This window comes from Loa loa (assembly GCF_000183805.2).
Source record: "Loa loa unplaced genomic scaffold supercont3.24, whole genome shotgun sequence".
Lineage (NCBI taxonomy): Eukaryota > Metazoa > Nematoda > Chromadorea > Rhabditida > Onchocercidae > Loa > Loa loa.
The window spans coordinates 245,650-262,444 of record NW_018108204.1 but is presented as its reverse complement, the minus strand read 5'-3'; the positions used below and the strand labels follow the sequence as shown (position 1 = coordinate 262,444).

The 16,795-nt window shown below is 35.5% G+C and overlaps 4 protein-coding genes across 4 annotated transcripts in view; 3 read left to right on the top strand and 1 right to left on the bottom strand.

Moving 5' to 3' along the window:
* Positions 1–996: 996 nt before the first annotated feature.
* On the top strand, positions 997–10,878 carry LOAG_06692 (hypothetical protein; the record flags this gene model as incomplete). Its single annotated transcript, XM_020447214.1, has 12 exons — positions 997–1,209; positions 1,681–1,889; positions 2,353–2,507; positions 2,624–2,735; positions 3,053–3,207; positions 7,442–7,532; positions 7,810–7,933; positions 8,065–8,169; positions 8,245–8,324; positions 8,532–8,646; positions 9,108–9,298; positions 9,674–10,878. 12 exons carry the CDS (start codon positions 997–999, stop codon positions 9,873–9,875), a joined length of 1,752 nt encoding a protein of 583 aa, XP_020302534.1. The 3' UTR covers positions 9,876–10,878.
* Positions 10,879–11,336: 458 nt separating this feature from the next.
* LOAG_06691 (hypothetical protein) lies at positions 11,337–12,800 on the top strand (the record flags this gene model as incomplete). Its single annotated transcript, XM_020447213.1, has 5 exons — positions 11,337–11,418; positions 11,629–11,700; positions 11,904–11,984; positions 12,096–12,230; positions 12,561–12,800. The coding sequence occupies exons 1-5, from the start codon at positions 11,371–11,373 to the stop codon at positions 12,798–12,800; spliced, it is 576 nt and encodes a 191-aa protein (XP_020302533.1). The 5' UTR covers positions 11,337–11,370.
* LOAG_06690 (60S ribosomal protein L26) lies at positions 12,785–14,342 on the bottom strand. The gene is made up of 3 exons (XM_003142226.2): positions 13,976–14,342; positions 13,598–13,754; positions 12,785–13,140 (listed from the first exon to the last, which is right to left on the bottom strand). Exons 1-3 carry the CDS (start codon positions 14,122–14,124, stop codon positions 13,003–13,005), a joined length of 444 nt encoding a protein of 147 aa, XP_003142274.1. The 5' UTR covers positions 14,125–14,342; the 3' UTR covers positions 12,785–13,002.
* A 1,039-nt stretch (positions 14,343–15,381) lies between these two features.
* Positions 15,382–16,795, top strand: part of LOAG_16862 (hypothetical protein) — an 8,064-nt gene continuing 6,650 nt past the window's right edge. The window contains exons 1-3 of the mRNA XM_020449520.1: positions 15,382–15,471; positions 15,711–15,817; positions 16,160–16,218. Coding sequence (XP_020306942.1) covers positions 15,439–15,471; positions 15,711–15,817; positions 16,160–16,218 — 199 coding nt within the window. The 5' untranslated portion in view covers positions 15,382–15,438. The remainder of the gene's footprint in view (positions 15,472–15,710; positions 15,818–16,159; positions 16,219–16,795) is intronic.

The following is a 16,795-nucleotide window of genomic DNA, read 5'->3' as shown; positions in this document are numbered from 1 at the left end:
AAGTCGAAGCCTTTCGTTCCATCTTATCAGTTTCATATTAAACCAGCAAATAAAACGAGCGGTACTGAACTGCCAATTTCGCCTTGAGCAGCAAGTGGTTTCATTTTTAGAAAAGGATTCGAACATGGGATCAGGTGTTGATATTAGACCATCCTCTGAAGGATTGGCCGAGCTGAAAAGCATTTACTATTTTACTAAATTGTAAAATGATCAGACGGAGATCACAACAAACGCGAAACCAATCTCCAGTTTCCAATTAGAGAAACTCATTAAACTTCACTCTCTGTCTCATCTAAGCCAAGTAAATAATAAGCAAATGATTTTATTAACACCACTTACTTTTAGGCCCTTCAAATTTGTTTGCTAAGAAGTGAGGTTTTTTTGATTTTCTGCAACTTCAGTGGAACGTTTTAATTTGATTTGTAATTTTAACTTTTAAACTCAATTTCCAAATTCTATTTTTTTCAAGTATGATACTTATTGGGTTTTAAATTTGTGGGAACTGTTCATGACCACAAACTATCTTCCGTGCGGATTTTTTCAATTTTCAGCTAGATTTGCAAGTTAGTCGACACACCGAAAAGCAGTTTAGCTTTTGAAGATCATTTACTTGATCATAAATCGTAAAACTAGGTGACATCAGCAGAATAACTTGAAGGCACTCGGTATCCACAGACGGAGCTATTCGATTATTTAACTTAGGACATCATCCGGTAATAATGACTTGATCATCAGTCATCGGGTTGCAACAGCCGCAAGTATACCGCAGCGGAACATTGCATTATGGTGAGGGCAGGTTTGGGCGTTGTGACGGGGCCATGTATTCTGCGTGGACTGTCTGCAGTTCTCTGAGGGCTTCCTTGCAATTTTGTAGTCAGCGCTGTAGTCATTGCAGGACTTCTATCCCATCCGTCTTGATACCGCACGTACATTCAGAAGGGGAAAATTAGACCGGTGTGGAACTACTCCGGAGAAATTTCCTGAAATTCAATCAGTATGGCAGAGGAAGTGCTAATTGGACATCGAAATGAAGCTTTTGAGTATATGGGCGAAAGGACGGATGATATTATAACTACGGAATCAGGCTTCATACCCCCCACCAGCATTCCTCATGTACGGTACCGACTCAAACGACAGACCTGCGGGCTTACCACAGAAGGTACCAGCAATTCAGGGGATGAAGTTGATGAGATGAAGAAACTAGACGAGGTAATAGTGATATTTTTTCCCTCTCCGAGAGATCTAATATTCCACCATTATGATAGTAATTTTAGATAGTTTTTGTCATTGTTACTGTTATCTTTTTTCTTCCTAATTATATCTATATATAAATTTTCGTGAAATTCATTCCAATTTGTACAAACTCACAAAAACGCGATCCATCACTAAACTTGGAGGGACTGAGTGCAGTGTTTAAAAATGAAAGTGATATGAGATGGATTGAATAGTTACTATTTTCGGTACTTCATACTGTTTTGTTTTTGATAATAATGAGAATTCAGTTTTTTTATATTGTCAAATCAATGCAGTACTCACTTGTTTATTACTTGAGAATTTATTTATTAATCGATAAAGAACATGCCATTTAAGAACGGATTTACCGAAGTTTATGTTATCATTGTATAGTGATTTTTTATTTAAAGGGAATCAGTACAAACAATGAAATAGTTTCATTTTCAGAGTCCATCAGGAGATTTACCGTTGTCATGGTTGGGCCGTGTCAGGAAAATATTTCAAGGAGATTTCGGATCATTATGCCTTCTAACTTTTCTCTATTTGCTGCAGGGCATCCCTTTAGGTTTAATCGCAGCCATTCCACTTGTACTGTCCAGTAAACATGTGTCATATGGTCAGCAAGCTGTTTTTTCATTTGCATATTGGCCTTTCAGGTATATATATATACATATGCATATACTTGCTACCCATTCTGTTTTAAATGACTCAGTTAATGCAGTATAGAGAAGTGCACTTCCCTGATAAATTTCGTCATAAAAGCAGACATTTTGATATTCCTGATGAGCTTTTAATGTATAAGCAGAATTGCTATAGAGGGGCTGACCTAGAAATTTCACTGTGGCAGGGTATGGAGGTACAAGAAGTGAAATAATGTCAGAATTTGACGAAGTATATTTCCTTGCTTTAAAACGTGTATGCATGTGAATAAACTAATGCAGATGGGAAGGGATAGATGAACGAAAATTTTTAACTTGTTAAAAAAAAAGAAAAGAAACTACTACTACATTTGCTAAGCGTTCGATCCTTGTTTTGACCGCCAAAAAACCTTGTTAAGCTTTACTTGCAAAGGTTTGCAATGACTGGATTTTTTGCAAAGATTGTTTTTTTTTTTTCCAGCGTAAAATTGCTTTGGGCACCAATTGTGGATTCAGTTTACTGGAGACGTATAGGTCGTCGGAAATCGTGGATGGTTCCATGTCAGTATCTTATTGGCATTTTTATGCTTCTATTATCGTATCGAGTTTCTGAAATTATGGGTGATGGTGGTGCAGGCAAGCTTGTTTGTTATACTTTTAAAGTGGGGAATGTACAGGAAGAGGAATCAGAAAAATTCTCGTGTTTGGATAGTACATATTTAGCTCATTAAACTGTACTGTAATTCTTTCAGATTCAAAGCCACCAAATGTGCTGTTATTGATGTTTTTATTTCTACCATTGAATTTCCTTGCTGCTACGCAGGATATAGCTGTGGATGGCTGGGCGCTTACCATGCTTTCTAGGTGACTACTTGCAATTTTGTGTTACTCTGATCTTATTTGTTAGTTAAACTGCACAAAATTAGAAACATATGTTTTGGTTTTTATTCAAGAAAATGTATCCATCCTTTTATTTGTTGCACATTAGATTATATTTTTCATAATTCGAAATTACAAAATATTAATATTGTTATGCGTAATAGTTCTGCATCATCCGTGTTCTGTTACGAGGTTTCCTTGTATGAATGTGTTTGCTTACAGTAGCATTACTGTTAGAATGACTGAAAAAGCTTTTTTTCTGATTTTGTTTGAGTTTAACCAGATCAGTGTTAATATCACAGGGAAAATGTCGGACATGCATCGACTTGTAATGCAGCCGGTCAAACAGTTGGCTTTTTCTTGGGGAATGTCATGTTTTTGACGCTCGATTCACCCGATTTTGCTAATCGTTTCTTCCGCAATAAGCCGGAACCATTTGGCTTAGTAAACTTGTCCGGTTAGTTCCTTCCTGTTTTTGATTGATATAATGTACGCATTTTCAGTTGTAAATGCAATTTATAAGTTTTATGATTTAAATTCAGTTAGTACATTGCTATAACAATGGTAATTATTGTTGCGCATCTTCCACTACCTCTTTATCCTTGAAGATAATCAGTGTTTGAGTTATGTTTCTAATTTGGGCTGCATTGAATGATGTGACAAAATTTTGAAATTGCGTAATCATCTGGATTTTTTCTAATAAGAAAAAATTATATATAGATTTTCCGGATTCTTGCAATTAATTTCACATTCCTTACAATTAGTTTAATTGCTGAGTTTTTTACGAACGAAAATGCACAAGCAACGAAGAAAACTGGAACAAATGTGTTATCATTTACAGTTCCGGATGAGAGTAAATCTGATTAAGACGTTTGCTACTTATGCTACTTATGTTTCTGCTTCAATTGAGAATATTTTCAATATAAAAGTTGTGGATAGGTTATTCATAGTGAATGGCCTACAACTCGAGTGAATGAGGATTTTAAAGATTCTTAATTCTTAATTTTTTTCGCAATGTGGCAAAATTTCGATCTTCAGTATAGGTAGCAAATGGAATCCTTCATTCACGATTGGGGTGAACATGAAATAATGACTTCATATGATTCATTTTAGTGCAATTCATTTGCGTCATTTATTGAATCAAAAAATTTGTTTTATCAATCGCCTTTTCTCGTTCAAAACGTGAAAGATCAATTTATTCGAAAAAATGACTATGAAAGATCAATTTACATGAAAGTGTTAACATCATTTTTCTACATTCAGTAAGTTGCTCACATCAGTAAGAGTACAGGAATGCCTAAAGCGAAACGGAAATAGACGTCAAAATTAAACTAGTTTCCGCTCCCTTTCAGAGCGTGGCATTTTGCAATTTTTCCTCATTTTAATTAATAAAAGACAATAAAAAGTGGTATCTTTCACTGGTAAAAAGAAGAGAATGAATGACATTGGTATATCTAAATTTGAATTGAGGAGAATATTTATAAAATAGCAAATAACGTAGTTCAAAAGGAATCATATGTTCATAATAGAGAATCTTGATGAAAATGTGTTTTACACTGATTATCATCAGTTATACCACCGGCTAGCTTGTTCGTCCTATCCAATAGAATGTATCGAAAATCCTCAGCTCGCAGCTGTAAATAATATAGAATGTAGTAATGCAAAAAAAACAATTTAACGAGCAGTAAAGTGATGGAGGCTTTGAGAGAACTATTTAACGTTGAAGTTCTGAATTACTGAATCTTTTAATTGTGGTTCCACTGGTAACTTACTCCTTAGAAGTCATCAATTTCAGCCAAGATGCAAGTAATGCAGTAAACTTCAACTTTACTATTAATAATTTGGGACTAATAGAAACTCGCTAAGGAAAAAAGGGAAATGCGCGAAAAGTTCTGATATTAGATTATTTTATCACAAAAATTTGCGCTTTTGTGACCATGACTTTTAACACAAGGAGTAGGTCAATCAGTCTTTTCTTGACTATTCGCTCAAATGTCATTTGTGTTAGGGAATCGACTTCAGTCGAAACTCTCGCGTTGTCATCAGGTTTCGAGAAAATATGATTGAATATACTGTCTACTTTCTCAAAAATATTATATCAGGAATTGTACGACATCATCTAAATTAGGAAAACTTGTACTTTTTCGACACTGTCAAGTCATTTTTTTTCAAGAGAAACGTTGCTCACTGATGGCTAACATAAGGAATCCAAACGAACGTTTTTAAGCAAAAAATAGTTGCGAAAACGACTACTTAGAATAACACAATTTCGCTTTTATTTATATTGTATAGCTTGTTAGAATATAAGGTACTACAAACAATATTTCATCGCACTTACCTTGTGTTAGCGTATTGATCATAAACAGCACTCATGCCATAGCCACCTCGATCACCAATAATAACAGCTGACCACCAGTTGCCAAAACGAATTTCAGCCTGCTCTTTCATGTACCTTGCCTGGTAGCTGTATTGGTGAGGAAAGAGACCAATTGTTTCTAATACAAGCTCGCGAAGCTTTTCCGATTTACAGTTGTCCAGTGTAATATGTGCTCCTTTAAATTTCTCATGTCCCTTTTTTTGATGCCATTGAAAAAATGATGGACGTAGTTATAGTCAAAAATACACCATTTTGACAAATGTAAAAAAACAAAAGTTTTTTTTTACCTGTAAGGGTTCTAAAAAAGTTAGCAGTTCAGGAAGAAAGAGAGTGTACACTAGCTTTCATGTCATAAGGGATAGTTAGATGACTATGACTCCGACTAATAACATGTCTTTGCGATGATATCTGATTAAAGTAAGTTTTCTATTAGTAGAAAAACGGAGAATTTATGGAATAAAAGACGAAAAACTAATTATATTTCAGTTCATTAGATTGGAAAAATCAAGACTAGAAGTCGAACGTCATCGAACTTTTTCCAGGGGAGAAGTTAAAATTACTAAGGAGTAGTAATTAATAGGTTACACTGGATAACAGTAATAAGAAGAGAGAATGCGTCAGACTATGCATGTAGTGTAGAAGAGAACGATTGGCATATTTTAAGAATCATATTTATGAAGAGGGAATAGGTCATTTGAAGAAACTAGAAAAACAAACTGACCGGCGGTATGTCCTTGGATCATAACAGTTGTGGTAACAACACAGAGCAGAAGTACGAGTAGAGAGGGGAGGTGTCGTATATCGCTGTAGAGGTGCATTGTTATCGGCCTCCTTCCCTTCGTTAAGTTTATAGCAGTTGAGCCGACCACTCCTTGGGATCCTTGGGTTGCGTTATCGTTACTGTCGTTAGCTGCTGGTGGCACACCGTCACTGTCTCCAATGGATGGGTGACAGGAACTATGACCCTAGCCAGAAGTTTTCGGTGAGGAAGGCCAACAGATGGTGTTTATGCCTTAAAAGCTGGCCTTCTAACTCCTTCTACTGAATTAGATAGATTTGCGCATCCACTTCCTCAATCTGAGTTTAGACTGTGAATAATGATAGAATGGAATTCAATTTGTCGCTTGGAGCTGATTGCTTCTCAATTCTCAGGACCTGTTGCTTATTCTCGATTGGTGCTTTCATGTCTTTGTCACTTCCCCGTTATTCACCCACTTTTCCTTGCCACTGTCTCTGTTGCTACTTTGCTGTTCGCCATTTTGCTCTGTGTTACGTATCCCCTGGTTTTATCATGAATCTCTGCTCCTAAATAAATTGGATTTTCCCTTTTTATTTTGGTCACCCAGTCTACTTCCTGAATGATTCTTAGCTTAATTTGTTCAAATTTCTGAAATATGTGCTCTAAAAGTGTAACCAGATTGGCAATATTGATGACATCATGAATAATGATGTCAGTAGTATTAGACATTTCGACTAGTGCAAAAACTTGAACAAAAAAATTATAAAATTAAAGATACCATCGTTCATTCTATTCGCATATTTAAAGCAACGATTGTCTAGATTAGATGTGCTCTTCATGATTTTTTGAAATATATTTCAGAAACAACAGAAAAATTCTTGACCTGCTCATGTTCACGTCATTAATTAGTCTAGCAACTATCAGTTGTATGTGCTATATTTCATTCTTGTTTATGGTTTCAAAAATTTTGGATTTTTTTCTTACTGATTGGATGGCTGAGTACTTTACATGGGTTCCACTTATTTTAGTGGTTGCTTCTCCATTATTGTTCATCAATAAAGTGGGCTATATTGCACTGCAGTATGAATTTATCTGACTTTCCAAACTGCATTGTTTCTCATCCAAAAAAAATTAGTCTCTATAACGACAGCCGCATAACCTGTTAGTAATATAGATTCTATGCTATACTCAAAACGCATAATAAGGAAAAGAATTAAATTGATCTCAGTAGCAAAATAATTATGTGGTCCTACTAGACGGACGGAATGCAGTGAAAAAACCAAAACAAAGGAGTGCTGTAGCTATTCAGCAAAGTCGAAGTGTAGGATCAGAGTTAGTTGTTCATTCGCTTGAGTAGTTGTCTGGCCGTCGTTCTATTTACCCCTCTTAGAATGTATCCTGCTTTTATCATACTTTTCGTACTCTTATTGTTTTACCTGTTTATCACTCTGCAGTTGCTGATGGCATATTGTGCATTTTGTTTGCAAACATTGGTGTTTGCAGTATCTTTAAACAAAACAATTCACTTAGTACAAAATTCCGAATTTTCAAAATTCGTTCCTACCTTTTCTGCAGGTTTCATATTTTTCTGGGGATGGGTATTTCTGATCACGACAACACTGGTACTCGTTTTCAAAAAAGAAGTTGATCATTCCATCGCAGATAAGTTAGTTTTCCTATTTTGCTTTTTTACACAAGATTTAAGGAGCATTATATTTACGAAGTGGGAACAATCAAATCCAGTCCTAGTCAGGAAAGGGTTAGAATTGTACGGTTTTGCTGGAATCAGATTAGTAAAGAATGGGTAAGAGTAACATTATGATAGAAATTGTTATGATAGAATTTCATACTTCCAAGACTGTTGTTTACGCAAGTGTAAGAACTACTATTCTTATTGATTGAAAAAAGCTTTCGGGTTCTTGCTCACTGATTTATTATTGCAGGGATGATATTGATAATAAGAATGAAAAGCTAGAGCTAGGAATCTTCCAAACTTATGCTGTCTTGTGGAAGATCTTGCGACTGAACCCAGTAGTCTGGATGGTCATCGTATTGCTCACCGGAAAGGTACAAAATATTTGTGCATTGCAAGATGGATTTATTAACTTCTTGCTTAAAAATTGATCTCTTTAGATAAAGTAATTCCCAAAGAAAAGAATCTCAGAACATTTTTAGTCATTCGGTTTTTGTTTTTCCAGTTCGCATTTGCGGCTACCGATGGCATCACGAGTTTAAAGTTAATTAGTATGGGTATGCCGAAGGATAAGCTCTCCAGTATTGCTCTATTTTTGATACCTCTGCAGGTTCGTTTCGAACGCTTCAGCAGTTAAATATTTGTAAAACGATGTTACGTCCCTTTCTTTTTGAACATATTTCAGATATTGGTGCCGTGGGTAGTTGGCAAATATATAGCCGGTCCACGACCTCTGAATATTTTTCTTCTTGCCTATCCTTATAGGTTGGTTGGACTTTTGTTTGATGTAACATTGATACTCACTATTTTTTTGTTTTGGACATTACATTTAATGTCGGCTAAATAGTTCACCTTTTCATCATATATTTGCTTCGTATACATAAGTTATTTAATCATCAGAATGATTTCATTGACGTGATATCCCATGAAATTTTTTACAACTGAATATTTATGTACTTCTAAAATTTTCAGGATATTCTTGAGTGGAGTATTTGCAGCAATGATTTGGTGCACACCTTCACTGTCCTCTGAGAACTTCCCAGTGTTGCTTTATGCCGTTTGGATCGTAGCATACTGCTTCCATCAGGTCAAGATGTTACCATGTTATATTTTTGTGCAAAATTTTCAAAAAGACTTCAGCATACGCTGAGCGTGTTTGAATATGTTACTGGCTCACCGAAATTTTTTGTGGATATTCCTAACAGGACTCCATATATTCTGCAACATGGTTTAAAGAAATCGGTCTAGTCTCTTACAAGAGGTGAAACAGAGAGTGTTTCCTTTTCTCTCACAAAAAGGAAACAGTAGTTCCCTTCTCTTTTAAATGTCTCAATTATAATATTTTCGAATGAGTTGGTAGCGACTGAGGAAATCATAACTATGATTGATTGTCTTCCTTGAACTTCATTTTCTCTCGTACCACTTACGAGCTATATACTAACAAAATGAGGTGGAATTTGGAATGCATTATTTCAAAGTTACACTGTAAGCCGATAACGATTCGGATGGAATAATTTTTTCCAATTCGTTAATTACGATGATTTTTAGGTAGCATCCTACAGCATGTTCGTATCACTTATGGCATTCTTTGCCCAGGTATCAGATCCAGCAATTGGAGGCACGTATATGACTTTGCTCAACACACTCAGTAATTTAGGCGGCAACTGGCCCGTTACACTTATTCTTTCGCTTACAGACCATTTCACTTTTAAAAATTGTGTTGTTAGAGGGACCAAAACGTAAGTTTCGGCACAGTTTAGTTTCCCATTGAAATTTACGGGATTTTATATATCCTTTCGAATTTACTCAAACATATTAGGATCTTCGAAATCCTTCGAATAGTTTACATATAATAAGCATTACTATTTTCCATCAAGTTTCACTCATATATATGTAATTTAACCGATAAAATAGGAACGTCAATGCATCAGAATATTATTAGAACCTAGGATAATTCAGTATTTCGTCCGTCAGACGGTAACTGAGGACTACAGAAAATAATTGCTCAATGAACGAGACGCTTTACATCCACTTTAGTTTGTTTATTGTGAATAAGTTGTTTTTATTTCATTATTTCCATTCAAAATCTGAAATGTTTAGATAATCTTTTGCAGCATTCTTGGTTCATGCAATACTGAACTGTCAATGAATCAATGCACAGCGAAAGGAAATGTTTGCGAACTGGCCGTGGATGGATATTACATCGCTGTTGCACTGTGTTCTTTTGTTGGAATTATTTGGTACAAATTGTTCTTTAATAAAATTAGGTATTTCCAGGAAATACCACGGAAAGATTGGAGAATAATAAAACGATAAATTAAGGAGCAGCATTCAAATATTTTTGCGAAGTTTAAAATGTCACATTCGTTTTCAATCTGCAAATAACAAGATATATTTTAGATTAGCGTTTTATTTTGCTAATTGTCAAGCCACGTCACAATTTTTTGACTTGTGGAATTCATTTGTTCTACTATTACTTTTAATTAAATCACGAAAGAAGATTTGTCGCATTGTTATTAATTCCTTTTATTGCATTATGCATTTAAATTATTTTTTCGCTATTTCCATATTCTACCCTAATCTGTCTCATTTTTTGTATTGATAGCTCTGGAGACTGCAGAAGGCAGCACATCATTTTCCTCTTACGACTTTTATCTTTTTTTATCTTCAAACTGTGCTTTCCAAATTGTTAATTTACATTCCTTTTGGTGGATCAACTTTTAAAATATCCGGTATTCTTAATGATTTGTGGTTAACAAAAGTTGCATAACATCTAATGCGCCAGTTTCAGTCGATGAAGCAGTGGCTAGCAGTGAAATAACTGTATTCTAAGATTTCCTAATTTAAGATGTAACTAAATGTTTATTTTATTTCGTTTCGTCAAAAATTTCTGCGCTCATGATGTTTTATCATAAACCAAAAATTTATACTACGGTAGAAGATATCCGTTTTTTTCAAATTATATTGTCTACGCCGCTTTCTTGTTTTCGATCTGTCACATTTCCGGTGTAATTGAGATTGTGGTAGTAATGACTCGACCTGTGTCATTATTGTTTTGTCATCATCTAATAGTTGTTTATTTTTGTAGAATGAACGAACGTTGCATTCTATAAACATTATTTTATAATCCCTCGAACACTTGAATATATGAGCTGCTTGTATGCCAGTTTTTTGTTGTTTTTATTCTTAATGACTGTTGCTATAACACATATTTAGTATGTCTGTTGTAAAACAGGTTGAAAGCTGTTTGAATACGATTAAATGTATGTGCTCGACTTTTACTCTGCTTTTATCCATTTTATAAAGAAATGGAATTCAGTACCACACTTTGTATAAAAATGTTTGGTGAATGTTACTTATTAGTTATTTTAGTAAAAATGTTGATGTGCGGTTGGGTTAGTAACAGTGGCTTACAGTTAGTTGGTCTGAATTTCAAGTTGGATGAAGTGGCAGTTCCATTACATAAATGATCGGGCAGAAATTATTTTGAAATCTAAAACTCTGAATTGGTTATTTTAAATAATCTAGGGAAATTGGTCGGTTCATTTGTGACCTCTGTTTTCAACCGTTAGAAGGCACTCAACTATTTATGTATATCATATATATATATATATATATATATATACATAATTTTCACGAACGAACTGCCAGGAATTCTGCAAACCTGCGGTTCTTTATCGCTTAAAATGTGGTCGTGTGCCATTAGTAGCAGAATTCTTCTATACTTCACCCGTATTTTGCAGTTTGCCATTAATGCCAGCATTTCCTTTATGCCTTTTATAGTGATCTCAGCTAAAGAAGAACAAAAGAAATGGATAGAGCTTACTATAATCGATGGGCTGATAATGACTACGAGCAGGTGAATGTAGAAGGAACTCTGAATGAGATGAAGTACCACTACTCGACAGATACTCGACAGATCTCAAGAGTTCTTAGCAATTAATGACAACCTGAGAGCCAAACTCCCAAAATGTAGCAGTATCGTTATCCTCACTACACTAACAATTTACAGCATATTTTTCCTAAAAGTATGGTAAATGGTATTTCATGGTAAAATATGCTTCTTCAGTTACCAGAGTCCTGTTGTCTTGGACCGACCGATGGATCTCAAAGCAGTCTCAGTGGATCCTACTCTTCCGAAGTAATCCCATTCCTCAATTTGGTTTCAATCAGGGAAAACCTTCCCAACTACTGAAATCTATATGAATTGAGAACTCAGATCTGTTCAAGTTCCTTTACAATTCAAATATATTTGATTTCATGTGTAAGCTTCTCTAAAGTAACTGCCACTTGCATCACTTGTCCACTGTATCTGTCCGGTAAAGACAAATATGTCTGATTTAGAATGTTGAACTCCAAGAGTCCTCCAAGTTTGAAATGAACCGATACTATGGATTAACCGAAGTTGACTCCAGTCTACAAGACGTAAGTTATCATTTTTGTGATTGCTGTAACAGCTCGAAATCTTCTGAATTTATCATATACGGAAATGCGTACTAGTAATTTTCTTCCAGAGAAAAAGTATAGAGATTTCAGGCCATAGTGCGGATGGATTATGTGCAAAGTGTGCTCAATAAAATAACGCTTACAAATAAGAGTGCTGAATTCTGTCAACTATTAGAGGATTTCTTACATAACGTTGAAGGAATGCGAATAAAGCTCCAAACTATAGTAAATTCCGAAAAATTTTTCCTTGTCAGCAATAGTCACACAACGCTAACAGTGGCGGTCGTTACTTTTAAATTCATGTTCTTTATGATGTCTCAAAGTGATGGTTAGAAGGATGGTGAAACCAAACCACCTTGTACCACAACCTAATACATTTGTTATTAAAACAGTTAAATCTCATATTCTACTTGAGATACTTATGTTTCGTTCTGAATCATCTGGAAATTTTATATTTCGTTCGTTTCGATTTGTGTGAAAACATTATATGTAACTTCAGCATTGAAATCAATGGTGTTTACATTATTAGAGAAATGTTAATCGAAATTTTTTTAGCTTTCGCCATTTGCAAATCTGGAACAATTTTCGACAGACCTTCTTCCAATGACTGATACCAATTACAGCACAGGTATCCCATGCGCCACATCATACGCGCACAAACAGTTTCAGTTTAAAAAGTTGTTTGGTGAATTCACTATCTCCAAGAATAAGGAAGTTGAATATTTTAAACAGATCTTGGAACCCGATAATTCGTCAATCTGTTTCAGCAAATTCTACAGCATCATCCGCATCTGATAATATATCGATCGACGGACAAAAATAAACACTACTGGAGCTATATCGCTTTCATAAGCTACATAAGAAATTTTACTGAACGCTGTAATAAGCAACAATAACATCCATAAAACAGTGAAAAATATCCAAAAACGAGAAACTATGCAAGTGTTCCGACTTCCCACTGTGAACAGTGACAGGTCGAATCACTTGCAATAGTTTCTTAAACGTTTTTCTCCTCCGAAATGGTTTCATCGGTATGCTTACCCTTCAACAGGCCTGTTATACGTGCTCGTCCAGCAGCTTTTCTTTCAATCATCGCTCGGCGATCCTTATCCATCTTTAGTTTTGTCAGTGCCACCTTAAAGCTGTACAAAATTAGGCTGTGATTGCATAAGGTGCGACCGTTCACTAAGTTGCTGAAAAATGCTCACGATGCCAATCATAAGATTTATCTCACCCACTGATCGGGTTGCACGGACTTAAACCATGGGTTTTCGCCAATCAACGCGACAGTGTTGCCCTAAGCGGCCTTCGATTATACCGTACATATGAAAATAACTACACACTGCCTATTACAAGCTGTTTAAATCTATATAAAAAAGACCTTAGCTGCGAAGAGAATATTGATTTTGAAGCAATCTACGACAACAAGGACAAGCATAGCTATCCTCGGATAATTTACGAGTACTATTAGTATGAAACTAATCCCTCACTATCAATTATGTGACTTCTTCCCTAGAAGTTTAGAATGCAGCATTAGTAAAAAATATCACGGTTCAGACTGTTACAAAAACAATAAAACAAAAAAAAGAAACCTTGGACGGATGGATTCCAATATGTACCGTAGAACCATTTGCTTTTTCACGAGTAATTTTATCAATGTGGATAACGAATTTCTTACGGTAAACACGCATTACGCGTCCAGCGTTTCCTTTGTAATGTCCTCGAGTAACGGTGACCTCATCATCTATTCTGTAACATCAGAAATTCCTTCAGCCCATTAATCGCAAAACAAAAGCAGAGAAAAAATCCCCTTAGAAAATACAGAAACACTCAGTGGAGTTTAATGTTGTATATTTTTTATTACGCCGATGATGTTGCAGTTGATATGCTGGCCTACGTGACCTGCCTCTCCTTTCCTTTTATTTGATTGGCTAATCAAGCTCAGGCTCAAACTTAGTCACATAATTTACCTGATCGGTATTGAACGGATCCCATGCTTGTTACGCAAATCTTTGGTTAAAGGAGCACTCATCAATTTCCTCCTAATATGAGAAGGGGCATTGAAATGAGCCTTACGAGCCTTCCTCGCTGAAGAGGAGACGAACTGATTTTGCTTCATTCTAATCTAAAAACCTGAAAATTCATGTATACGCAACAATACGCAGAGATTATGGAAAGAGATGTTTCTGTAAGATACAAGAAACACCTCAACAGGTTCGTATTATTCCAATTGTTTCGTGCAGGTGAAATGATTCTCACGGCAAGGTATAGTTTGAGTGAATGCCTCGAATTTCATGAGCAAAGCAGTACTACAAAAACAAGCTGTTGACACGCCCGAACACCAAAGACATCCCCCCCCCCTCCCCTCCTCACTCCCAATCAACTCGCAAAAACCCAACCTACCCAGCAGCCAACAGGAACCAACCTTCACCTTACCTCTGTGATACTTATTCATGCAAAAAACGGTAACGAAATGAAAAATCGTGTCTTAGGCAGAGGTTCTTAGAGATTTTCTTGCGTTGTACGAATTCGCTTAATATTTCGAATAAATCAACAGGACACAAGTAAGTTGGTAAACTGCAGAAATTTTGACATTCGACTCGCGATAAAAATGGCTAATCTGTCAAGTTGGGATGACTGCGTTTATGGATGGTTTGTCATTACCCGAATATAACAAGTGGGGAAATTTTAATTTTGCCTACTTCTCTTTCCCATCCTCACTATCTTAAAAACTTAGAGACAATAATCTAATAATTTTAATAATCATCTTACCCTTCCTGCTCGCCTATCACCTCCTCCCCCTTCCCTCCCTCCACTGTACCTGTCCTGACTAAACATTTGGCTTTTGCGTTGCAACATTCAGTGTCCTTTGTGGACGCCTTTTTATCATAATTTAAATTTTTATTTGGCGCTAATTTTGTGTTTGAGAAGAAGGTGGTAACGTACGTTGGATTTACGTGGTGGACACGTATGAGTTGATTTGTCGGGCATGTATGGGGAAGTTTACGTTTAATTTACAGCAATGTATTGTGTGGTTCCTTCACTGATTGATTGATTAATTACACATTAAACATTGTCACCAGTCGGAAATAGTGAGTGAATTTTGGAAATTTGCACTATATGGATTACTAGTGAAATTATAATATTATTATCATCAACACTTCATACATGATAATAAGTGGGTAGATCGCTCATAGGATTCGGACAGTAATTATTGATTCTCTTGGATTCACAGTAAAATCTATCTTGACTTTGAGAATGATGCCTGTTGCCAGAACCGTTCTGAAGTTAGGGTAAGAACAGTGTCGAGCATTTGACATGTTCATGTATTTATTGCAAATTCTCGCGAAATGTATGTTAATATTGAATTGGAAACAGCCAAAACAGGGTAATATTCATTCGTTGCTAAAGTCTATTGGAATAAATCCAAAGAATGGAGAGAAAGGAAAAGGAGCGAAGATCTTCGGTATGTTTTTAGCACAGATAAGGGTAATACCTATAAATAATAACTTGGTCCTTTTTTTTGAAATTTGTTTTGTAAGTTAACTTCATTGGTCATAAATTTGGAAATATATTCAAATTTGGAGCAAGTTATCCAACCCCGAATTAGGTGCGTGATATCGATATTTAGAAGGCGAGGACTAGGATAAAGAGGGAGAATTGTTTGGTCTTACATGGTAAGCAATAATATTATATTGTTTGCAGATACTAAAACCACAGCAGCACCCGAACGTTGACAATGGCGAGTTGTCGACGACAATAACAACCACAGTAAAGAGACGTGTCAGCTTTCACACCGTTCGGACTGTCCAGTGAGTTTTTGTGACATTTTGTTAACTTTGAGTGAATATCATGAAAAGGTTTGCGATTTTAATGGATCTTGCTAGCTATTCAACTTATAGAGGAGTATTTCTATTGCTTTAACTTTCACTTTCACCCTTCCAAACTTCGAGAAAGATTGGAACTGTAGAAATATTCTAGACTGAACAAATGCTTGGGTCAGACCAAGAGATCATGACAAGTAGCATAATACTTTGGCATACTACCTAGGCAAGTGTTACAAGATTAAATTATTCTTCATGACATTACAATAGAGCTATTTTTAAAAATATCAACGAGTTAACATGCTCTTGGTGAACAATAGCAGTTTTTAGGGAGTTTGATGTGGAACATAGTAAAATCGTACATTCCCCCCATAACGAACCTATTAAATGTAAGTTCCGAATCTTTCATTTTGAAACTTTGCCCAAAAAGTTTTTGCAATTACATCTCGGAAACATGTTTCTCAATTTTCAATATCTTATTAATTATGTTAGTGCTTTAATCTAGATTACTTCTAGTAGAGCTGTTTGTTATACCTTTTATGCTTTTATTGTCTGAGAAAGTCAGGGTCGTTCTCTTTTTTCATTTAGGTTTTAGTTTCTCTTACTTTGTTCACTGCTTTAATTATGCTATCCTTCTAAATGGGTGTAATGATGTACAATATCTGCGAAAATATAACATGAACTAATTATCAATTCCAGTGTACGATACGGCAAGTTCGGATGGTTTAACTTCGGAGTAAGTTGTTCTGTCCACAGAATTATCATTTCAATCAAATTTTAAAATACCCATCTTTTTTTGAAAACTCTTCCTTTCAAAGAAAAATGCTGTTCATTTTATGTTTTATAAACGTTTCAGACAAATGTCTGCATCTGAATCAAATGGTGGTTATGCAGTGGAAATAAGCACAAATAGTAAGATTTTGATTAAATTTCTCATTTCTGCTTCAATGCAGACTGTGGAAGTCA

Excerpts from the sequence above, each read along its gene's own strand:
- LOAG_06690 (XM_003142226.2), bottom strand. The coding sequence starts at position 14,124 with ATGAAGCAAAATCAGTTCGTCTCCTCTTCAGCGAGGAAGGCTCGTAAG. Across the intron at positions 13,755-13,975 it reads ATCCGTTCAATACCGATCAG|AATAGATGATGAGGTCACCG; the intron begins GTAAATTATGTG and ends CTGATGTTACAG. Across the intron at positions 13,141-13,597 it reads TTGGAATCCATCCGTCCAAG|GTGGCACTGACAAAACTAAA; the intron begins GTTTCTTTTTTT and ends TACAGCTTTAAG.